The sequence below is a fragment of the Myotis myotis genome, unplaced genomic scaffold (assembly GCF_014108235.1).
Source record: "Myotis myotis isolate mMyoMyo1 unplaced genomic scaffold, mMyoMyo1.p scaffold_m19_p_1, whole genome shotgun sequence".
NCBI classification, from domain to species: Eukaryota; Metazoa; Chordata; class Mammalia; order Chiroptera; family Vespertilionidae; genus Myotis; species Myotis myotis.
Genome location: NW_023416313.1, coordinates 34,385,623 through 34,410,595, shown reverse-complemented (window position 1 = coordinate 34,410,595; position 24,973 = coordinate 34,385,623). Strand labels below are relative to the sequence as shown.

The window sequence follows — 24,973 nt, the reverse complement described above, 5'->3', positions numbered from 1 at the left end:
CTCCAGCCTCAGTTCCTGCGTCTCCAGCCTCGGTTCCTTTCCCCTCCCGCCTTCCAGCCGCGAGCTCTTTGCACCCAGCCACCCTCTTTCATGGAGATGTCACTTTCCCAGGGGGCAGAGAGCCCAGTTTCTGGACCAAAAGTTGGGATACGTGTTAGGACAAAACATTTTTGATTGACCTCAAAATCAATTTATAGGAAAGGTCTGTTAAAAATATAAAAATTGTATAGAAAAATGGTCCCATGAAATGCAGGAACCCCTGGGGGAAATCCAGACCCTAGTGGCTGCAACGAGGGAACTGCCAGCTTCCTTTGGACACATTCCTCCAGGATAGCTATGCTTTGGCCACCTCCCTCACCAGCTTGAATGCCATGTTCTGGGCACAGTGGGTATCACTGCCAGGGCCAGTGCCTCTTTCCATGGTCAATGCTGAAGCCCTGGAAGGGGCAGAATCCTGTCCTGCCACCAGGACCTCTGCTATGCCCTCGCTGTGGCTGCCCACTGTGAACCAGGGGCCGGCAGACACCACGTGGGGAAGGGACAGAGAAGTCGGCAGGAGAAAAGCACTGAGGAGGGGTTGCATTCCAGTGGGTGTGGCTCACCCGGTAGGGAGAAGGGGTGGGAAATCAGGGGGTACAAATCAGGAAGAAAAATAGTAAGTTTTTGGAACGAGAGAAAAGCCAGATTAGAAAAGGAAATATATTCCCGGAAGAAAAATAAAAACAATAGCTAAAGAAAGGGCAACATATTTAAGGGGCCGTGGCAGAGAAAACGAATGACATTCAGGAAGAAAAGGCCGTAAGCATGGCGGTCTGGGAGACCACGGCATCGAGGGTGCTGTGCAGACCACTTACTGCCTTCGTCTAGAGCAGGGTTTCAACCCCGGCACCTGGCCTTCTGGGCCGGTAATTCTTTGTTGTGGGGAACTGTCCTATGCACGATGGGCTGTTTAGCAGCACCCATGGCCTCTGGACACCAGATGCCAGTGGCAAGCCCTCTTTCCCCAGCAGAGGCAACGTCTCCAGATGCTGTCCCATGTCCCCTGGGGGGTAAAATCGCCTCTGGCTGAGAACTGCTGCTCTAGAGCTACGTACTTGGGTTTCATAGTCCTCTTATGCCTCAAAAAAAGAGAGAAAGAGGAGGTGATCTGATTTTTATCTTTAACTGGGTTAATATTTAATCCCACAGAGCTGCAAAGAACCTTAGCAATCATACAGTCCAACCCCTCACTCCGCAAACAAATCAGCGGTCCAGCAGGGAGAGGTGACTGGCCCCAGCTTATGGAAAGAATGAGTGGCCCCAAAGGAATTTGAATCTAGGTCTTCAAAAACCGCTTTCAGTGTTATTTTCGTTGCATGCCACTGGCTCTTATAAACTTGACATCGCGCTTCCTTCTCACAGGGGCAAGAATAAAAACACGAAGCAGCATTTTTATACCTTACTGAAGTTTCCTGGCAGAGAAGCCCTCAAAGGGAATGCCCCTCCTCTCTCTGAACTCAGGGTACCAAACCCACCCACCGCTGCCCAGCTCCCCCTTAGCCTTGCGCGATGTGTGGTGAGATTGCAGAGACATGAACGAGATGAGCCTAAGACCCCCCCCCCCCCCCCCCGCACCCCTCCCCGCACCCCAGCATGCCAAGTCAGGCGCACAGGAAGACAGGACATGTGTGTGACCTGAGCCTGGCTCCCCAACCCCACAGGAAGGCGCACATATTGAAGCCTGAGGCCAGCCAATGAAGTACAGCCTGAGCAGCCTGAAAGGGTTTCAGGGAGGAAAAGGCTGAAAAGGGTGTCTTCCAAAAACAAGTTTAGCAGGAAGCGGCAGCGAGTATCCACTCTGAGCAGATCAATTCGCAGGCACATTCGAACAGCCGATGGAATCAGACAGAGAGACACGGTGTTGACAGTCACGGCCGTCTCACCCTGCTGCCCGGTGGGAAAGGGCTGGGAACTGGGCAGAAGAGGAGGGAATGGTTCCTGTGCACGGGAGTCCTGGCCCAGCCTTGGGTTCACCCGCTATCCCTCCTCTAGGAGTGTTGGCCAAGACTGCAAACGGTTCTAAACCCTGAGACACACACCTCCAGCTGTCAGGCTCTGCCGTCCACTCGGGCTCCTGGAGGAGGACATGAGGGGACTTCTGTTCACGATGGAAAGAATACTTCTGTAACCAGCTCGCAAGGAGAACCTGGCCTAACACGATAGTGCCATTTCGTAGGGATTTTTGCCACCATCACAAAAAGGAAGGAATGTGCCGGTATTTTACTATCTTGGCGCCCCTTTTAGAAACTGGTGTTGGTCCATCTGATCCTTACGGGACAAAAAAGAACATGGCAAAATGGAATCACCGTCTCCCAAAGATGGGATGGCTACCACGGCTACCAATGGGAAAGGAAGGAGAAAGTGGAAATAAAACCAAACCTGAGTAAGAACAGGACAGAGAAATAAGGACCACGGGACAAAGCTGGGAAAGGGACAGAGCAGCGTTAAGAAATGAAGTGGGAGGTTAGAGAAAAGAGGCCGACAGAGAGGAGGGTGCAGGGTCCGAGGAAATGCATGGAGAGGAGTGACGAGGGCCTAGGAAGAGCTGCACACCTGACTGCAGGCACCAGCTGAGGCTGGGGTGTGTGTGAGTGTGTGTGTGTCGGGGGGCGGGGGGATGCGGATATCAGAGGGTTGATATGTCACCGACATGCTCATCCTGCCAGAAGAAACACATGCTGTTGCCTTTGTCAATGACAATGTGCATCTCCGTAAAGCAGCTGATTCAGAGAAAATGAGTGCAGGCTGGTGGCTAGGGGGCCTAGGAGGAGGCGGTGGGATTGGAGGAGGGAGGACTCAGGTCATCAAAGAAATGATGGCCACCGTTTAGGGATAGGGCAAACCTCTCTGCCCAGACCAAGGGCTGTCTCTTCACAGACACTCCCTGCAGCTGTCAGAAATGAGACCTATGGCTAGGCAGGACTTAGGGCCCAAGGCCAGGCAGGACCTAGGGCCCAAGGCCAGGCAGGACCTAGGGCCCAAGGCCAGGCAGGACCTAGGGCCCAAGGCCAGGCAGGACCTAGGGACCAAGGCCAGGCAGGACCTAGGGCCCAAGGCCAGGCAGGACTTAGGGCCCAAGGCCAGGCAGGACTTAGGGCCCAAGGCCAGGCAGGACTTAGGGCCCAAGGCCAGGCAGGACTTGGGGCCCAAGGCCATGGTGGCTGATCCTCAGGCTCTCGAGGTCAAGGCTCCAGCATCTGCACACTCCCCCTTCTCTGCGGTCCTGCTCCAAATGCTCTTCCTTCAGCTGACTGGACGGAGACGGGGCTGTCACCACACTCTGTGACTTGTTGACAGTGAAAACGGGACTGCTAACCCTACTTGGCAACTTAGGTGTGGTGTGAACTGAATAAAAGGATAAGTGTGGCTTTTTTTTGGGGGGGGGGGTGACTATTTCTGCCCACTATTCAGGCATTGTTACAGAGAAACTGACATAAGCAATCACACTGAAAAACGGACTGCTACGGCGAGCCTGCCCTTACGTTACAGGGGAAGAAACTACCACCACTCCCTCCACCTTCTCACCCCCCGGCCTCCCCAATACCCATGGATCCTTATACACCCTGCGGTCATAGCCAGAGGGGAGAGGGGAAAGCTGTGCCTATCCCGTGAGTCCATGCTGCGTGTGGCTATGAATGCTATTACTGTTGAGCCTGGAATGTGAGCGAAAAGGGACTGTATTTTATTCACTCAAATGGGGCCGTTTTGTTGTAATATGGAATGCTGGAGAATGATGCTATAGGAATGCACATCCATATTGATGAGGCTCTGCTCATGGTGTGGGAATTCCAAGTATGTCATAGCCTGCAGCTCGCACACTGGCAGTGTTTAGAGTCCCCCAGATTTCTCATTCTTCAGACCATGTCTGTAAGAATAAAGTGGAGGGAAAATGAAGTTGCTGTCTTCTTGAGTGAACTACGGATACTCCCACAGTTAAAACAAGCTAAAAAAAAAACAAACCCCAAAAAACAAAAAACAAAAAAAGAGAAAGCATACGGATTTAAAGCCTGCTCCATGAAGAAGTGGCTAAGTGCAGGTGTTTATTCCTTGCGGCCTCGATAGGTGTCAAAATCCTCAAGCGAATGACACTTTGGCATTTTTCCGTGAAATCCAGCTCAGCAGGAGACAGTAGCTACTGAGGATGGAGGTTTTCCCTCCTGAGCTAATTAGCTTGTGGACTAATGGGCCCACGCATTTCTGACAAAGGGGTGGTATAATTCTACAAACTGTCTGCAGGCTTCGACTGTGGTGTTCCGGAGGTTTATCATTAGTTGGTAGGTACTTCCCAGCCCGGTCTGATCTAAGATATGCAGGTACCTCTCTGATCTGTGCTCTGGCAGCGCCAGGGAGGAAACAGGACATTGTAGTCCAAACGCAAGGAAGGGCAGAGCTGACAACGCCACTCCGTGCTACACCAGATGAACAGTGACTCCATCGTTCACCACAGACGTTTGTGCAGGTGGCCCATTTACTCTATTCAGAAAAGTGTAGGCTGGTTTATGCTGGATTCAGTCGCTCCCTACTCAGTAGAGATACTAACCGGCCCCGGTGCAACATAGGACAGTTTTAGCTGAGATGACGACATGTGGCCACTAGAGGGCAACCTTTCCAAATGCATTCATTTACAGGCACTGTTCTGGGGGTTCCCAGAGAAAAATGTGTTTTCTTTTGTCTTAAATGGCATTCCAGGAAAAATCTAATTTCAAAGGAATGTCTTAATAATGGAGGCTAATGAGCTTGCCAAGACATTTACTGTCAAATAGGTTTATCCATTACTCGTCTCTCTCTCTTTAAAATAAACATACGCAGATACACAAAGACAATTTCAGACATTAAAAAAAAACATTCATGCCTCTGACATAACTAAACACCCTCATTCCATGCTGGAGCCTATGAAGGGCGGTCTTTTATGCTGCTTAGTAAGCATCAATGCCAGCATAACATTGTCATGAAAAAATGCAAAGCATTCATGCAACTTAATACAGTTAACTACTATTTCTACGACTTACCAGGAACATACTGCTTAGTCGACTGAAAAATAAAGCACAGTCTTTTGGGGGTGATACAGTTACATCTTATGTCACTCCAAAAATTACATTTCCTATGACAATGGTCCCCCTTTCCCTCCTCGAAGAGCAAAGCCCTTTATTTTATTTTATTTTTTTAAAAATATAACTATAGAGCTGTAAGGAAGCTCATGATTCCATACAACAGAAGCAAAATTAGGAAAACCTCCGATGAGTAGCTATCATCAAAAGAGAGCACGCGAATTATATAGTTATTTTACTTTACTTACATTTTCTCTTCCTGTGTTAATTAATACAAGTGTAGCTTCGGGGAAGTTGGTTGTTTTACATTTTATTAATGGTGAGATCAGATTCTTTAAAATTGTGCTTAATAGGATGAATAGGCAGTCACACATTGCACTGAGTTTCCACATTTTCAATACTGTAGAATCCCATACCGTTTACAACTCCAAGTCCACTTGGCATGGCAGTGGCATGTGCTGTGATGTACTAAGTGAACTACTATCTAAGTTTAAAGAACTCCTCATAAAACACAGCTGTTTCGTGGACTGGAATCTGTAAGTCACTCCTTTTAGAAAGCAGATATGATAAGCCAGGGGTTCAGAGAGCACAGCCAGCAAGAGCCAAGAATGTAGCCTGGTTAGGAAGTGGCGGAACCTGAAGGCAGTGCCCAGGTTAGCTCTGGGGCAGGGCGATGGCCTTGGGCAGTAGGAATAAGGACCTGGGCGCGTTGGGCGCGGTGCCAGGTGTGGGCTATTTCCCTGCTTGCCATATGCTGCATTCGACTGAGAGTGTGTGGGGAATATGTGACCAAACTCTGATCACAAAATACGTAGCTAATGTTCAGTAGAAACAAGAGCATTTCAAGAAAACAGAAAATTTGAGTACAATGCTTCATCTTGTCAGCAGCTACTCAAGCCAGCTGTTCCTTTTTTTTTTTTTTTTTTTTTTTTTACTCACTCACTCACTCTTGCAGACTTACAGAGGGAAACCAGCACACCAGAGTCCCCTGTTCATGATTTGGATCGCCTCCAGGCACCCTGTCTCAGAGAAGTGCCTGCTTAGGCACTTCTGTCAGGCGAGTGAATTCTTCCCAGTAATCAGGCAAACCTACACAGTCAGATCCCAGGTGTCTTCACTCCCTTGCTTTTCTCGGAGTCCCCATGAGCTGAATCACTTTTGGTGAAGAATTATTTTATTATACAGTTGACCCTTGAACAATGCAGGGGTTAGGGGCGCCAACCCCCATGCAACTGAACATCCACACATAACTTCTGACTTTCCCAAAACGTAACTACTTATAGCCTACTCTTGACCAGAAGCCTTACCAGTCACATAAACTGATTATTAACACACATTTGTATGTTGTATGTATTATATACTGTATTCTTACAATAAAGGAATCTAGAGAAAAGAGACATTATTAAGAAAATCATAAGAGAAATACATTTACAGTATTTATTGAAAAAAAAATCTGCACATAAGTGGACACATGCTGTTCAAACCCTCACTGTTAAAGGGTCAACTGTACTTCCATGATTAAGGAGTTACCACCTGAGTTAATTTTATGTAGGAAAACTGCCCAGCTCTGCAGCTGAACAGGGGTGGGGTGGGGTGCCCTAAGAGCTTCCCGGTATTCCTCTGAGGCCAGGTGGCTCAGGGGAGCCAGATTTATGTGCACAACAGAGTAAGAGGCTCAGCATTCACGCTCCAAGCAGGGAGGCTTGGAGAGTGAACACTTGCTGTGCAAACGATCCACAGACAGTCAGCCCTGAACTTGGGGATTACGGCCAACACTTCACGGTTAATGACTCCTCCCATCCGAGTCATGCAGCTTCTCTTGGGGATCTGTCCTCATAATGCCCACTCAACACGGAGGGAACAGTTTGAGAGAACAGGAGAGGGGGTGTTATGAAGGTGGGTACAACGGTGACAATGTACCTCTCACAGGGGACAGAAGGCTTAGAGAACTGACTCCAGTTACAAAAAAAAAAAAAGGCGAAAATTCTCCCCAGGAGCTCCCGCTGGACCTCCCCATCCATCACTCAGGGCTAAGCTGGGCATCTCCCCACTCCCTCCACAGCCAGGCCCTCCTGCGGCTCTAACCTTCCAGTCTCAAGCTGTCTTACCTGAAGAGTTTTGACTTTGCCCAGGATGTTGTCCTGTGACATTGCTTGAACTGTCTGCTCACTTTCTGCTCCCCCATCAGGGATAAAAATACTGTCATGGGAAAACGCCCGGGCTCCCATAGAATAGTTGAAGGACCTGGAATGCAAATCATGTGCTTCGTTTTATTAGGATGATAAAATTTCTTTTGGCAACTAGCGTCCTGTTCCTCCTGAGGCGGGGACTCCACCCACATCCCTGTCTCGCCCAGCTCTGTGTCCTTTTCTGCTATGGGTCAGCCAAGGAGCTGGGCAGACGGAAGGGTCCCACAGGAATAAGGGAGCCTGCCTCCAACACAGCAGCGTTCCAGGGCCGCTCACGGAGAACGCAGGCAGCTCTGTATTTGTCGAGGCCCCGGCAGAAGGCACCGCCGAAACCTTAACTGGAGGGGCCTTCCCCTGAGGAGCCATCACTATCGGTTCTGCCCCAGCAGGTCCTGTCAACCAGCACTTTTTAAGTAACATTCAGATCTAGAAGAAGGAAGAGACACGCATTCCTTTCTTTCAGATTACAATAAAATTAGAAGACAGCTCTATACATCTAAACCAGTGGTTCTCAACCTTCCTAATGCCGCGACCCTTTCATACAGTTCCTCATGTTGTGGTGACCCCCAACCATAAAATTATTTTCGTTGCTACTTCATAACTGTAACTTTGCTAGTGTTATGAATCATAATGTAAATATCTGATATGCAGGATGTATTTTCATTGTTACAAATTGAACATAATTAAAGCATAGTGATTAATCACAAAAACAGTATGTAATTACATATGTGTTTTCCGATGGTCTTAAGCAACCTCTGTGAAAGGGTCGTTCGACCCCCAATGGGTCGCGATCCACAGGTTGAGAACCGCTGATCTAAACCAAGGACTAGAATTGCTGATAGGGTCTACAGGAATAAAGAATCTCTCTCGTAACTGCCTAGAAATTCAGAGACAGGGGAGAGAATGTGGATCGGGGCAATCCTGATGGGCCTCCTGCACTGATCAGCTTACAGGAGGCAGGTGGCCAACAATAAACACTTCAGGTGAAGGCTTGGGGTTCAAGAAGTCCAGACTTCTACCTGACAGGGAAGTAGAGGCAGGGCGACCTGTAGGAACGGGAAGCAGCAAAAGCCAACTGCTCTTCCTTGATCTGGGAAACAAACTTATTTCTGGGGAATCCACATCCAGGCTGTTCACAGGGCAGGCAGAATCGCATACCCTTCAGGAGGCAAGGCAGGCACTCTTCCATGCCCCCAAGGGTGAGAGAATGCCACTCCCCTCCCTCCTCCTCTCCCCGGAAAGGGGCTCCATTGGAGGTTGTGTCAGGGACCAAGTGCCAAATGCAGTGGGCAGGGTCCCAACCAAGGGTAGACCTAGTTGGGCAGACTGAGCACCAAATCTAATTTGCCAAACCACAGGCAGCATGGTGAGAAAGCATGAGGCTAAGAAACAAAAGACCTGGATGTGAGCCTCCTGGCTATGTAACAAAGATGAGGTCCAGAAAGGCGACGGGAGAGACTTGATCAAGACAGAGCTGAAACAGAACTCAGGCTCCTCACTCACAGCTGACAGGGTCTTCCATTTGAACACAGTGTTCATAGATGTCTGGATGTCTTTGGGAGCAAAGATGCTATATGAACAACAGCTGCTGGACCATGACAAGACAGTAATGCTACGAGAGTCCCAGTTCACCCACAACTGCAAATCTTATACAAAATAAGGTAAACCGATTTTATTGCTTAAAACACCAAATCTGTTAATACCAAATAGGATGCCAGCATCCATGAGTTTTTTTCATATTTACATAATACTGACCGAGACTTTTTTTTACTGTGGTAAAATACAATATATAGAACATAAAATTTACCATTTTAATTATTTTTTAAAATTTTGGGTTTTTTAAAAAAAATATATTTTATTGATTTTTTACAGAGAGGAAGGGAGAGAAATAGAGAGTTAGAAACATCGATGAGAGAGAAACATCAATCAGCTGCCTCCTGCACATCTCCCACTGGGGATGTGCCCGCAACCCAGGTACATGCTCTTGACCGGAATCGAACCTGGGACCTTTCAGTCTGCAGGCCGACGCTCTATCCACTGAGCCAAACCGGTTTTGGCAAATTTTGTTTTATTGCTTAAAATATTACAAAGGGCAGTACATATGTCTCATTTTTTTTTTTCCCCTTGACCTTCTCCCGGTCTCCCCTACCCCCCAGTGTCTTGTGTCCATTGGTTATGCTTATATGCATGCATACAAGTCCTTTGGTTGATCTCTTACCCGCCCCCCCCCAACCCCCAACCCTCCCCAGCTTTCCTGCCATTTTAATTATTTTTAAGTATACAGTTTAGTATCATTAAGTACATTCATATTGTTATTCAACTATCATGACCATCCGTCATCCTAAACTGAAACGCCCATACTCATTCAACAATAACTCTTCATTCTCCCTTCCTCCAGCCCCTGATAACCATTATTCTCCTTTCTATCTCTATGAAATTAGACTCTCCCATGTACCTCATATAAGTGGAATCATATAATATTTGTGCTTTTGTGTCTGGTTTATTTCACTTAGCATAATAGCCTCAGGGTTCATCCATGTTGTAGCATGTGTCAGAATTTCATTCCTTTCTAAGGCTGAATAATTCTGGGATATATATATATATATATATATATATATATCTCACATTTTGTTTATGCATGTACATTTGAGTTATTTCTACCTTTTGGCTATTGTGAACAATGCTGCTGTGAACACTGATGTTTTAATCAAGATTTTTTAAAATGAATGAATGAAGCATTATGACGCATAACTATGTGTAGACATGGCTGAAAGAGTAGGTAGGTGTTCCATAAGTCCTCATTTCACACCAAAGGTTTGATATCACTTCCATATCCTCTACCCACATTAAACAGTCACTATCTATAAAGATTAGTAGAGACTATGAGACAAAAGAAGGAGGAGGAGGAGGAGGAGGAGGAGGAGGAGAAGGAGATTGAGGAGGAAGAGAAAGAAGAAAAGAAGAGAGGTGGCAGGAGGTGGAGGAAAATGAGAAGAGTAAAAGAAGAGGAAGAGAATCCTTCGTGTCTGCCTAAAATCCTGGGAAATTCTGAAACGCAGAACTAGTACTTGAAAAGCTGATCTGGGTGTCTGATTCTCAGAGCAGCAGCCCCTGCGTTCCATCTCCACCCCTCTGCCATGGAGGTTTAAACACCAGGAACAGGACCTACTGACTGGAGAACAGAGGCTTCTAAATCTAAGAGAAAGTGTATTAGCACTAAGACGACTTGGAGTGGCTTAGGGGGTCCTACGTCTTGGTACATTTAAGCCCTCGCACCTAAGTCAATATGGCTTTGGAAGGAGAGGAGAAAAGAGACGCTGCTGTTTCTCCCCTCCTCCACCTCCTCCTCTTTTACTTCCCCAGAGATCGCAGAACTGTCATAATTCTACCTAGAAGCTATAAGAAAGCGTCTTAAAAATCAATAATACAGTACTTATGAGCACACTTTGGCAGCACATAGACCAAAACACAGGGTTGTTTGAAGGGCCTAAAAGTTGTGAGTGATCCCAGGAAACCCAGCTGAGGCCCAGATGGGTTATCCCACTCTGCTCTAACGCACAGACTTTATTATGCTAATGATCATGCCAAACCAGTGGTGGGCACACCGCGGCTCTCTCGAGCCACATGCGGCTCTTTGGCCCCGAGTGTGGCTCTTCCACAAAATACCACGTGCGGGTGCGCACGTACAGTGCGATTGAAACTTCGTGGCCCATGCGCAGAAGTCGGTTTTTGGCCTGGGCGAGTCTATTTTGAAGAAGAGGCGTTAGAAGAAGTGGGGGTATGTTCGCTGAGGTCGACCCCTCAGATTGAGGACGTTTTTAGCAAAGGCCAGCTTAGGACTACCCTAATTAAGTTAATAACAATGCACCTACCTATATAGTTTAAGTTTAAAAAATTTGGCTCTCAAAAGAAATTTCAATCGTTGTACTGTTGATATTTGGCTCTGTTGACTAATGAGTTTGCTGACCACTGTGCCAAATGCAACATAAAGTTCATACTCTTTAAGCTTTTATTTTCATTATTATTTTCTATGTTGAAAGCATTTAAGACTTACAAAAACACTGCAAGTGTAGCGTGAAGAACTTTTGTTTTCCTAGCCCAAGCTGCTGGCATGATGCTCTCCCTCCTGAGCCAGGCAGGCAGTGGTGGCTCATACACTGGAAGATATGAGAAACCGCAGGGAAAAGTGGAGGAATCTCTGAGGGCAACTGAAGGGCCAGTGAGTGTATCATTGGTCCTGTTGCCTTGGCTTTACCCTGAGCCGACTGTAACATGATTGACATCTATAGATGATCTTCAACTGAGGTCCTCTCCAATTCTGCTCTCTAAACATGAGTTCATCTTAAAGCAGTTAACTTGCCAGCTCAGAAACCTCCTTTGGTTCCCTGTTGTCCAAACCCTACCAGATGAAGCTGCCATGGTGGCTTACCCTTTCAGGCTCTTCATAGTGAGGCTCTAACCTACTCTGGGAAGGCCAGTTTCCTTACCTGTAAAGGGGGATGACAAGAGGTCCTACCTCATCGATTTTTTAGGATTTAAATGAATTCTGATATGTAAAGCACTTAGAACAGTGTAAATGCTTACGTGTTACCCATTATTATCAAATGTCACCCTACTTCAACCCCCACCACTCAGTTCCCCAATATCCTCTCTGGGCTCTATCAGTGCACAGGCTCTTCCTCTCCAGGGACAGCCCAATGCCAGTCTCTCAGTTCAGGTCCTACACCCCCTTCAAGGTCCAGCTCAAGTGTATCAACTCCACACAACCTTTTCTGCTTCCCTGGAAGAAAGGGATCTCTTCTGTCCCCCAGAGCCCCATGCCTGCATTTCTTGCTGTTTCATGTTATGGTTACTATAATCATGCCTTAAATGAGAGGGAAAACAAAAGTGCTCTGCATATTGTAAAGTGCTATGCAGATGTGACTCTAATAATAATGGCATCATCGTATCTCCACCACACTAGGAGCTGCATGAGGGCAGGGATCAAATGTATGATCTTTCTTTCTCCCAAAATCCTTTATACAATAAAATTTGTGATGAGTAAATGATTAATTGCAGGGAGCAGCTATAGGGTTAAGCCTCGGACTGACCTGTTGGCAAAGCCACAAAACAAGTCCCAGCATAGAGAGCACAGCCCTCTTAGCATAATTAGGCTTGACCTTATGAGGCTCCTTAGATCTTATTTGGGAAGCTAATGGGCTATGGGAGGTGCAGCAAGGGCTGCCAAAACAAGTGAAACTCACAAGAACATTGTAACTATGGTGACCACTACCTTGTTTACCTATGGCTATAAAATAAAGGCTCAGCTTGCCTCTGGATCTCTCTCTGTGGCTTCAGCCAGGCACAGGAAGATCCACTTAGACCAGCCGTGGGCAAACTACAGCCCGCGGGCCGGATCCGGCTGTTTGAAATGAATAAAACTAAAAAAAAAAAAAAGACCGTACCCTTTTATGTAATGATGTTTACTTTGAATTTATATTAGTTCACACAAACACTCCATCCATGCTTTTGTTCCGGCCCTCCGGTCCAGTTTAAGAACCCATTGTGGATAGGTAAACACCGGAGTTTGCTGCCTCGAACAACCACTTCAAAAATACAACTAAAAGACGGAATGGACATCACCCAGAACCACAGGAAAGCTGGCTGGAAATTCTTCAACTAGAAGGAAAGAGAACAGCATACCGAGACTCAGAGGAGGCGCAGTGCGGAAAATACAAAGGTGCAGAGGTGCGCGCGGAGCGAGCTGGTGGCTGAGGGCGCGATTGTCGTTTTCAATCGGGAGGGAGGCTCAGGCTCTGAGCTCCAGTTCTGGGCGAGTCTCTAGGGACCCAGACTCAAACGGGAGAAGCGGGACTGTCTGGCATCGGTCGGAACGCAAGGACAGCTTTCTCTCCAAGGTTTGCAGCAGATGCTGGGACTCTGAGAGGCAGAGCCTCTGGGGACGGGACTGAGAGCAGCCATAACTGCTCCCTCCCCCTGCCCTGTTGATCCCGTGGGACCCGCCCCGCCCAAGCCCTGCACAGAGCCATTTGCCGGATAGCCTCAGGCAAAGGCTAGATTAGCACCTCCCCAGAGGACAGAAGTTTTCCCACTGCAGACACAGCTGATTCTCACAGCCAGTTGGCCTGGAGGTCAAATCCCCCCAGTATCAACTACAACAATCAAGGCTTAACTACAACAAGGCTGCGCACAAAGACCACTAGGGGGTGCACCAAGAAAGCATAAAAAATGCGGAGACAAAGAAACAGGACAAAATTGTCCATGGAGGATATAGAGTTCAGAACCACACGTTTAAGGTCTCTTAAGAGCTGTCTAGAAGCCGCCAATAAACTTAATGAGATCTACAAGAAATCTAATGAGACCCTCGATGTTATGATAAAGAACCAACTAGAAATTAAGCATACACCGACTGAAATAAAGAATATTATACAGACTCCCAACAGCAGACCAGAGGAGCGCAAGAATCAAGTCATTGATTTGAAATGCGAAGAAGCAAAAAACACCCAACCGGAAAAGCAAAATGAAAAAAGAATCTGAAAATACGAAGATAGTGTAAGGAGCCTCTGGGACAGCTTCAAGTGTACCAACATCAGAATTATAGGGGTGCCAGAAGATGAGAGAGAGCAAGATACTGAAAACCTATTTGAAGAAATAATGACAGAAAACTTCCCCCACCTGGTGAAAGAAATAGACTTACAACTCCAGGAAGCGCAGAGAACCCCAAACAAAAGGAATCCAAAGAGGACCACACCAAGACACATCATAATTAAAATGCCAAGAGCAAAAGACAAAGAGAGAATCTTAAAAGCAGCAAGAGAAAGAAACTCAGTTACCTACAAGGGAATACCCATACGACTGTCAGTGGATTTCTCAACAGAAACTTTGCATGCCAGAAGGGAGTGGCAAGAAATATTCAAAGTGATGAATACCAAGAACCTACAACCAAGATTACTTTATCCAGCAAAGCTATCATTCAGAATTGAAGGTCAGATAAAGAGCTTCACAGATAAGGAAAAGCTAAAGGAGTTCATCACCACCAAACCAGTATTATATGAAATGCTGAAAGGTATCCTTTAAGAAGAGGAAGAAGAAGAAAAAGGTAAAGATACAAATTATGAACAACAAATATGCATCTATCAACAAGTGAATCTAAGAATCAAGTGAATGAATAATCTGATGAACAGAATGAACTGTTGATTATAATAGAATCAGGGACATAGAAAGGGAATGGACTGACTATTCTTGGGGGGGAAAGGGGTGTGGGAGATGCAGGAAGAGACTGGACAAAAATCGTGCACCTATGGATGAGGACAGTGGGTGGGGAGTGAGGGTGGAGGGTGGGGTGGGAACTGGAAGGAGGGGAGTTATGGGGGGAAAAAAAGAGGAACAAATGTAATAATCTGAACAATAAAGATTTAATTATAAAAAAAAAAGATTAAAAAAAAAAAAAAGAACCCATTGTGGCCCTCGAGTCAAAAAGTTTGCCCACCCCTGACCTAGACCCAGCTTATTCTCTCTGTCTTTTCTTTAATCCTTCGCCGTCCCCCGTCAGGCTCACCAAACCCTAGGCTGAGCTGGCCCGGCACAATTAATATTGTAGGGTAGTTTATCAGACGGGTTTCTCCCATTGAGAGGTCACTGAGGGGATGCAAAGCTTGATGCAAACATGTTGATAGGAGGACGGGACTATTTTGAGATCATGAGTATATTTCAGGTAGGGCAGGCCTATATAGGAGGCCATTGTGGAAATCTCCGAGAAGCCAAGGGATGGGCAATTCAGGAGGATGTTCAGCATCTCTTCTTAAAAGGTTTCTTCTGAGCCTTCTTTTCAACCCAAACCAAGAAACTGCTCCAGGCTTTGCTTCCCACATCCTATTTCAAACCTCCCTCTCACCAAGTTTTCCTGGTTCCATTCTGGGTTAGCTACAGCTCTGAGTCGCAAGCAACAGAAACTATGTCTCACTCAACCAAAAGAATATTTACTGGAAGAACGATGGGGCTCAAAGAACAATGGAAGCTAGCGATGAGGCTTGGAAAAAGGCTCTTGGAAGAGAACTCTAGCAGTCTAGGCAGTAGGAGCCACAGCAATCGCCTCGACCCACCTGCCAAGTCAAAGCCCAGGAGAGAGACTGATTGGCCAGGCTAGGTCATGTGCTCAGACCAGGCTGCAGTGGGGAGGAAGTGGCCCTTTGGCTTCTGTCATAGGAAGCTGGTACTATGTCCTATCAGAGGTAGGTGGAACGAGGCAAGTTTGATTCCCAGAAAGGAAATTTGGGTGCTGCCAAGAAGGGGAACCAAATGGTAACAGCTCAGTTACTAAAAATAGCCACCAGTCACCACACTGCGTTGGGATCTGTGCCTTGATTCTTTCCAATCTAGCCCAACTGGATGGACAACTATTTGTACAGCTCTCCCATGTTTTGATTCTCTTTGAAGCAGTTGCCTTTCTTCCCTGGTGGCAAGTGATGCTGCCTGAGAGCAAAGGATGCCATACTCCATGCTACTGGGATGTCTAAGCCCAGGCCCACTGTCCCATGTCCATGCCTATCAGCAGACAAGACGGAGATCAGAAAGGGTGCTTGATGGCCTGTGGCCTAGAGCTCAGGGCACTAGAAAGTCACAGGAGAGAGAAGGTGAGAAGCAAAGCAAAACAAAGTTAGCCCTGTAGTCATGCTATTCCTCCACTCCTCAGTCATGTCACTTAGTGCTGAGGAGAGCAGGGCGGAGCCAAGAAGAGCCACCTCCACTTCAAGCCCTGTGATCTAGAAGTACCGTCTGCAGCAGGGTCTGTGTGAAAGGAACAGTGGAAAATTGGGGAGGTGTTTCTAGGAAAGTCCTCCTCATTCGCAAACCATGACACAAGACAGGGATGGTCCCCTTTCAATGGTGTTTGTCATCTGGAATATAGGCCATCCTGGGCTATAAGGGGCGAACCTGGGGAGAGTCTGTTCCCCAAGGAGCCCGCTCCCCGAGGATAAGAAAAAAAGCAATCAGACTGGATGTTGATGCTGCTGCTGGGCTGCTTCATTAAGGAACTTTGGAACTTGGACAGTTCTCCAGACTTTCAGATACAGCAGGTAGTGTAGGGCACGACTGTTGAAGGTACCAGTGGCTGTGTTTTCTGTTTCCGACACAGCCTTCTGGCCACTACTGCAGGCTTTGGGCGCATTCTAAGACCCACCGACACCGTCTAACCTGGCGCCTATGGAGGGGAATTCTCCGCACCCAGAAAAGAAGCTTTCTGCAGCTGCCACCTTACCACGTGTCTCAGGCCAGCCCCCCCCCCCCCCCCCCCAACCTCTTCCTTTATCCTTTGTCTTTTTTGGAGAAGCATCATGTAATTTGGGGCCATAGATATTGGGTAATTACCATGGCAATGATTAGGGATTCACTTCAGGAATAAAGAAATATAATTATAGTCCCACTGCAGCCTGTTTCCATGGCAACGGGGGCAATTGCAATTGATCAGCAGTTTTCTTCCTAAACAGATCCGTGAGTCTCATTCAAATGAAATGCTGAAGAGCAATTAACTGTCCTCATCAAACAAACTGGAAGTGCTGAAAGAGACTGGAGTCAGATTACATTTTGTGTAGCATCTTTGAGGCTCATCCCCAACTTGAGTGTTCCATGAATTTGTAAGGAACCCAGTAGGCTACAGCATACCCAAATACATCATAATTACAACAGAAACAGGATGCATCATTAAACATTCAAGGAAGAGGAGAGAAGTTTAGAATCTTAGAACACAGACACTTAGACCTGGAAGTTGAAGGTTCACCTACTCCAGCCACAGGACAAGCCATCACCTCACCTGCCTCTAAGGCTCTGGAGGGACTCCGGGGCTTCACCCTGACTATTCCACTCCCCATTTGCCCCAGCTGGAGAAAGACCTTCTCATAAACATCTTGAGCCATCAGCTAAATCAACTGAGTCTTGGTCTATGCCAGCCGTGGGCAAACTACGGCCCGCGGGCCGTATCGGGCCCGTTTGAAATGAATAAAACTAAAAAAAAAAAAAGACCGTACCCTTTTATGTAATGATGTTTACTTTGAATTTATATTAGTTCACACAAACACTCCATCCATGCTTTTTGTTCCGGCCCTCCGGTCCAGTTTAAGAACCCATTGTGGCCCTCGAGCCAGAAAGTGTGCCCACCCCTGGTCTATGCTCTGGAAACAGGAAACTAGTTATCAACCTCCTCTTTGTCTCCGTAATAATATTATCCTGCATTTGTAAAATGTTGTTTCAGAGCAGACAGTAAGATGTCACATGCATTTTTAAAAATAATAAAAATATCCACCCTGGGAGGGAGCACATCCCTGTCACCGATGAAGGAGCTGGCTTGGTTGAGGGCACACAGCTCAGAAGGGAAAGCCCCACATTCACAAGAGGACCCTGGCTCCTGATCTGCTCTCTCCCACACACTGTATCTCCAGTAACTGCTGTAACCGATTCATCAGCTCTCTTTCCCCCTAGACCCGTGGCCGGCAAACCGCAGCTCTCGAGCCACATGCGGCTCTTTGGCCCCTTGAGTGTGGCTCTTTCACAAAATACGTGGGCGTGCACGTACAGTGTGATTGAAACTTCGTGGCCCATGCGCAGAAGTCGGTATTTTGTGGAAGAGCCACACTCAAGGGGCCAAAGAGCCGCATGTGGCTCGTCAGCCGCAGTTTGCCGATCGCTGCCCTAGACTTTATCAGCTCAGCTTCATTAATTCCCCTGTTTAGTCCCTAATTTTTATTCATTTAAGGGTTTTTGCACCTCTTCTCTAACCCCTGTTCAATTTCAGCACATGCCAGGTTCCTATGGGCAGAGGATAAATGGCCAAGTAAAATCAGTCTTTCCCGACTTCATCTTCTGAAAAGCACAAGGCCAAGTGACCTGCGGCACCCACTAACCAGGGAGCCTGAGCTTCCCCGGCTGGTCAGAGGGACAGTGATACTCTTTACCACGTGGAAAATGGAAGGATAAATCAGACGAACATTGACTTGTCCAATGGGAAGAATCCAGTGGTAAAAAGGGCAGCATTCATCTATGCCTGCTGTGTGCCAGGCACCGTTCTGGAGGCGAGAAGTACAGTGAAAGGCAAGCTTACAGGCCCATCCTTAGGGAAAGGGAAAAGAAGCTGTGAGAACAGTGACCTCAGGCTTCATCTAGGCTGAGGAGGACATAGAAAGCTGGCTCTACTGAGGAAGGCACATTTGTGTAAAAAAAAAAAAAAGGATGGAGAGCAATTAGCTGGAGGAGGATATAAGAATGGGGGATTGGGTTGTTCCAGGCAAAAGGATTACTAGTACTATGTGCAAAATCAGCTGACAGATTCTAGTCACACCTCTACCATTAACACTGATAGGGGCAGAAATAGAATGTTAGGGAACCAGCTAGAATTGTAAGAAATATTAATCATGCTCTGTTAACCGTGATTGTCTTATTCTGATTAAAGAAGGCACATTCCCATCCCACCTGGCTGGCAGCCGCACTCCGGACCTGGGAGCTCACCTGGAAATGCAGCCCTTTCTTCCTATTATCATGGAAAGACTAACAACCTTGTTGCAGAACCAGAGCCAGAAACCGGAATTGCCAGCCCTTTGAAGACCCCAGGCTTTGCATAACACCAAGCGCTTTGAAGACCCCCAACCCTCTGCTCACCTGTTAACTGCCCATTTGGCCTACCCTTGGCTGCTATTTCCCCATGTAACCCCAGCCCTTTGCGCATACCTGTGGACTGCCCATTTGCCCTCTTGCCTACTTTCCCATGTAATACCAATATAAGCAGCCAGCTTATGGTGGGGGCAGAGCAGATTTCTGTGGACGACCTGCTGCTCCCCCATTCTGCCAGCACTATTGGAATAAACACTCATATATGATTCAACCCTGTCTCTGCTTATAAATCAGTGGATTTTAATTGAGAGTCAATTGGCTTGAGTAGTGACAGGCAGCACGGACCCATTGATTGTCCGGTTACAACAGCACTGTCATCTCTTTCAGCCTCAGTTTCCCCATTTGTAAAGTGAAGTTATTAGGTCAGAACTAAAAAGTACCTTAAACCTTTAACACTGATACGTGTGTGTGTGTCCACTGAATAAGGTTATCATGTAAGTAGAGAGCAGGGTTTCTATTAACTTTGGGGAGGGGTGTGGAGTGCATGGGGAACCATAGGCATACAGTTTAAGTAGACAGTTTCAAACATGACCTGCATATCACTTTCCCCATCTCTTCTCTCCCATCAAGTATCGCCTCCCCATCCCATTCCAAAGCAGGGGCTCAACGCCCTCAACACACGGGAAAGCTGTCTGCCTTCCAAGCCAGCCTGCTCTGCTCTGCAGTGATGTCCTATTTCCACATGAGCCCTCTTCGTTCCGTTCCAAATATCAACCTCCGATTTTAGGGTTTTAGGGAAGGAAATAGGCCCCTACTCTCTCCTGCCAACATGAACTTATCACCTCAGCTAGACCTGACCTTTTTAATGTCATGTTCATTCCCCTTTTTAAAAACAACTCTACTGAGATATAATTCACATACCATATCAGCCTTTTATAAAAGTACATTTCAATGATTTTTACACATTCAAAGAATTGTGCAACCATCAACGCCATTTAAGTTTAGAAGATTTTTATCACTCCCAAAAGAAACCCCATACCCATGAACAGTCACCCCCATCCTACCCCGTGCCTGGCAACCACTAATCCTTCTGTTCTACCGGTAAGCCTATTTGGTTTTTGTATAAATGGAATCATACAATAGGTAGCCTTTTGTAACTGGCATCTTTCAACTAGCATAATATATTAAAAGTTTATTCACGTCATGACATGGATCAGTATTTCACTCTTTTTTATTTCCAAATAATACTCCATTGTATGAATATACACCGCATTTTATTCATCCATTCATCTTTTGATGGATATTTGAACTGTTTCAACTTTATGGCTATTATGAATAATTCTGCTGTGAGCATTTGTGTGCAAGTGTTTGTGTGGACATTGCTTTCATTTCTTTTGGGTTTATATCTAATTTAACATTTTGAGGAACTGTCAACCTGTTTTCCAAGGCGGCTGTACCATTTTACATTACCACCTGCAATGTATGAGGGTTCCACTTTCTCCACTTCCTCACTAGCACTTGTTATTCTCTCTTTTATATTATAGTTTTCCTAATGGGTATGAAGTGATACCTCATTGTGGCTTTGATATGCATTTCTTTGATGGCGAACAATGTTGGCCAAGTGTGTTTTCATATGTTAATGGACATTTTTATATCTTTGGAGAAATGTCTATTCAAATCCTTTGCCCATTTTTTAAACTGCTCTGTTTTGGGGATCTTTATGTTATAAGAGTGCTTTACTTATTCTGAATATAGTCTTATCAGATAAGTGATATGCAAATGTTTTCTTCCATCCTGAGGGTTTTTTTCACTTTCTTGATGATATTTTTTATTTTTCTTTTAAAAAATGTTTTTATTGATTTTTAAATAGAGAGGAAGTGAGAGAGAGAGAGGGAGAGAGAAATACTGATGAGAAAGACACATCAATTGCTGCCTCCTGCACGCTCCCTACTAGGGATCAAGCCCACAACTTGGGCACGTGCCCTTACAGGGAATCAAGCCCAGGACCTCTTGGTCCACGGGAAGCATTCAATCCACTGAGCCACACCAGCCAGGCCACAAAATTCTATGTTTGGTGAAGTCAAATTTACCAATTTTTCTTTTATCACTTGTGCTTTTTGGTACCTAAAAAAAATCACTGACTAATCCAAGGTCATGGATTTACTCCTTGGTTTTCTCCTAAGAGTATTACAATTTTAGATCTTCATTTAGATCTATCATCCATTTTGAGTTCATTTTTGTGAATGGTATAAGAAAAGAGTCCAACTTTATTCTCTTGTATGTGGCTATTCAGTTGTCCCAGCACCATTTGTTGAAAAGACTATTCTTTATCCGCTGACTTGTCTTGGCACTCTTATTGAGAATCACCTGACCACAATTGTAAAGAGTTATTTCTGGACTCTCAATTAAAACCCACTGATTTATACAGTCAGTACCACACTATTTCAATACATTTTTATTGGTTTCAGAGAGGAAGGGAGAGGAAGGGAGAGGAAAAGAGAGATAGAAACATCTATAATGAGAGAAAATCATTGGTGGGCTGCTTCCTGCATGCTCCCTATTGGGTCCGCAGCCTGGGCATGTTCCCTGACCGGAAATCGAACTGTGACCCCTGGTTCATAGTCTATGCTCAACCACTGAGCCACACTAGCTGGGCAACTTATATCACATTATTTAAATTACTGTAGCTTCGTAGCCAGTTTTCAACTCCGGAAGTGTGAGCCCTTCAAGACTTTTTTGGCTATTTTAGGTCCCTTGTGTTTCCATGTGAATTTTAGGACCCACTTGTCAATTTTAGGACACAGGTTTTGATAGGGATTGCAATGAATCTGTAGATCAATTTGGAGAGTATTGCCATCTTAACAATATTAAGTTTTCTGATCCATAAATATGAGATGCCTTTCCATCTACTTAGATTCTTTTTGTTGTTGTTAATCTTCACCTGAGGATATTGTTTCCACTGATTTTTTTTTTCTTTTGAGAGAGAGCAGAAGGGAGGGAGGGAGGGAGAGCAAGAGAGAAACAAGATGTGAGAGGCAATTGATTGGTTGCCTCCCACACCCACCCTAACTAGGGCGGGGATCCTGCAACCCAGGTACTTGTCCTTGACCAGGAATCAACCATTGAGCAAAACTGGCCAGGGCTATTTAAATCTTCTCTAATTTCTTTTTTTGAGTATATGCTTAAGTAACTTATTTTATTGAATTTATTGGGCTGGCATTGGTTAGTAAGACTATACTAGGCTTCAGGTGCACAATTCCGTAATACATCACCGGTACGCTGGATTTTTTGTAGCTGCCCTTTATTAAGCTACAGAAATTCCCTCCAATTCTATTTGCCATATTCATTTGAACGTGGAAGTCTCTGCTGCGGTCATTTGGGATCTGAGATGTCCGTGCCTTGTCTCTTAGCCACTCCAAATCCCGCCCATCTCCTGGAGCCAGCTCAGGGCTCCTCATTCCTGACCCTTCCCTGACAGCTCCAGTCCCAGAGTGCGCTCACCCTCCTTGGAGCCCCTTCAGTTCTCACTGCGGCCTACAGCTGGCACTCACTATAGAGTGCTGTAGCTGTGCATGGCACGGCAGTAAATGCTGCATGTTAGGCAGAAACTGGAAGCAGGACAAGTGGAGTCCCAGTGAGGAGGAGAGCCTTGGGCAGGCAGCTAAGGGCAGGAAAACACCTGAGCCCGGTGCCTCAGGGCCACGTGACTAGCTCCCCAGGAAGGCTGCAGCAGAACAGCCTTCAGAATGGTTCAGAATGGACACTTCACACTGGAGCAGTGGCTCAGCAACTTACCAGAGTCACTCTCTGGCCTTTGTTTTCTCATCTTTGAAATGGGGACGAGAATGTCAATCTCAGAGTGCCTTGGTAAGTATTACATGAGTTCATCTATACAAAACACATTGTACTGAGTTCAATAAGTGGCAGCTGTAATCTATGCTACAGGATAGTCTCCATGAGAGAAGGGTTTGTGGCTAAAGCAATCTTGGGAATGCTCTATACCAGTGGTTCTCAACCTTGGCTGCACATTAGAATCACCTGGGAATCTTTTTAAAATCCTGTTTTCTGGGCCTCATCCCCCGGAAATTCTGTTTCTTTGTTACTAATGTTGTGGCCCCACCCCATAACAAAGAAACAGAATTTCCGGAGGATGAGGCCCAGAAATCGGGATTTTAAAAAGATTCCCAGGTGTTTCTAATGTGCAGCCAAGGTTAAGAACCACTGCTCTATACCCTATTCTTTTTGCAGATTCTAAGAGTAAATCAGCATAGTGAAGGAAGGCTCTCTGAAGTCCTATGTAAAGGATCCTATTTAATTTGTTTTGGCCCAGAATTTCCCAAACCTGTTCACCAAAATGACCCTTTCTCCCCTTTTAATATCCACGTAGTTGTATTTAATTAATAAAGGAAGTCACGTTAAGTTGTTAAAAACGGGTCATGTTTTACTGTTTTGCTTTTCCCACAGGCATGTATAATTTAAAAGCAGCAGCCTAGGAAAAATGAAGGCTTCTCACCTAGAGAAAGAATAGAATGCTGTAAGAGCCCAAAGGAAATGAGAAATTTCAGACAGAAGGAGCAGATCAATAATGAGCTATTTTTGGGCATGGAGACATTTCTAAAATTGCAGCTATTCGGAGTTAAAGTTCAGCTCCTTTAAATTCCCACCAGTGCCGAAATTCCCCTTCATCAGTCCCGGCCCCTGCTGGCACACACTCAGCCTCCCCAATTTTAGGCAGCTCTCGTAATTAGGAAATCCTCCCTCACGTCGGGCTGAAATCCGCCTCCTGGGAACCTCCACCCAAGACCAGGTTAACAGAATTTTGTGTTTTAGCGAGAGCGGCCTATTTTGGAGACGGCAAATAAAAGGCGCAGAAATGTTGTGAATCATTACACAGTGCAACGTCACACACCCACTGATGGAGCTGTGAACTGAAAATTAGAATTATTGGAAACAGCACCTTTCACCTTCTGCATCTGTGAACAGGACAAATAACCAGCAGTTTAGCTGTACTGTAAGAAATGAATACTCTGTGGGTGGACTTATATGGCAATTGGCAATTGCTGAGAAGAAAGGGGGGTACATGTTTTAAAAGACGTCTATATTCCCATCCTTTTTAATTTTTAAAATCTGTAAGGAGACATTTTAGAAAACTCTTTATCCAGAGCTTATCCTTCCAGCTTCATTATAAAGAAAAGGGTCAATTAAATATAGCATTTGTCTCACAAATGTGGGTTTAACAAGAGTCGATAATAAGAACAGGCGACGTGACCTGTCTTTTATCGCTGTTTGATCCAGTGTGGAATTTTCCAAGGCTCTGTAATACCTCAAACCTAAGGGAAACTTCACGGGGTGAAGGAACAGAACCTGAGTGAGAAGAGAACAAGCAGGGTCCAGGCACAGTTCAATAGGAGGTCAGGGACTTGGCAAAACCACGGAAAGGACCAGGTGCGACTTCATAGGACCGTCCTCCCAAAGGAGAACGCCCTAGCCCAGCTCAGTGGTTGAGCATCAGGCCATGAACCAGGAGGTCACGGTTCGATCCCTGGTCAGGGCACATGCCCAGGTTGCAGGACCCCCTCAGTAGGGGGCGAGCAGGAGGCAACCCATCAATGATTCTCTCTCTTCACTGATGTTGCTCTTTCTCCCTCTCCCTTCCTCTCTGTAATCAATAAAACTATATTTAACCCCTCCTCCCCCCCACAAAAAAAACCACACACAACAAAGGAGAACTTTCTAGACTCAGTCCCATGTTGCACTGCACAACTATTTGGTACCATTTTGGTATCTGTACCTCATTCTGACACTGAGATGCAAAAAGGCTCACATGCCTAATTTACAACTGAGGGATTCGTCCTGGACAATCCTCAACAAGGATCCGTACTGACATCCCAACAGCCCGGGTGAGGTCAGCCTAACTGTGTTCACCTTCCAGTAAAATCATTTCCTCCAGTTAAAGCCAAGTTTTCTTACTACAGTCAACGGAAAGCTAACATGGCCTGTGCAGGAAGAGAGGCAGCACTGAGACCAACAAGCCCTGTCGGTGAGCACGTGTGGGGCTTCAGCACAAGGCTTGCCTGCGGATTCTGTCATTTGTGC

At 46.1% G+C, this 24,973-nt stretch overlaps 1 protein-coding gene across 11 annotated transcripts in view; it reads right to left on the bottom strand.

The window, feature by feature from the left end:
• The window catches only part of CRACD (capping protein inhibiting regulator of actin dynamics), a 246,994-nt gene that overhangs the window by 25,678 nt on the left and 196,343 nt on the right, over positions 1–24,973 (bottom strand). For 8 of the 11 annotated variants that reach the window (XM_036334702.1, XM_036334716.1, XM_036334733.1 and 5 more), the window contains one exon: positions 7,196–7,331. The exons of 2 other annotated variants lie outside the window; for them this stretch is intronic. In XM_036334702.1, coding sequence (XP_036190595.1) covers positions 7,196–7,331 — 136 coding nt within the window. Of the gene's footprint in view, positions 1–5,048; positions 5,070–7,195; positions 7,332–24,973 lie in introns of those variants that run through there. One more of the 11 variants, XM_036334763.1, reaches the window with a different exon arrangement.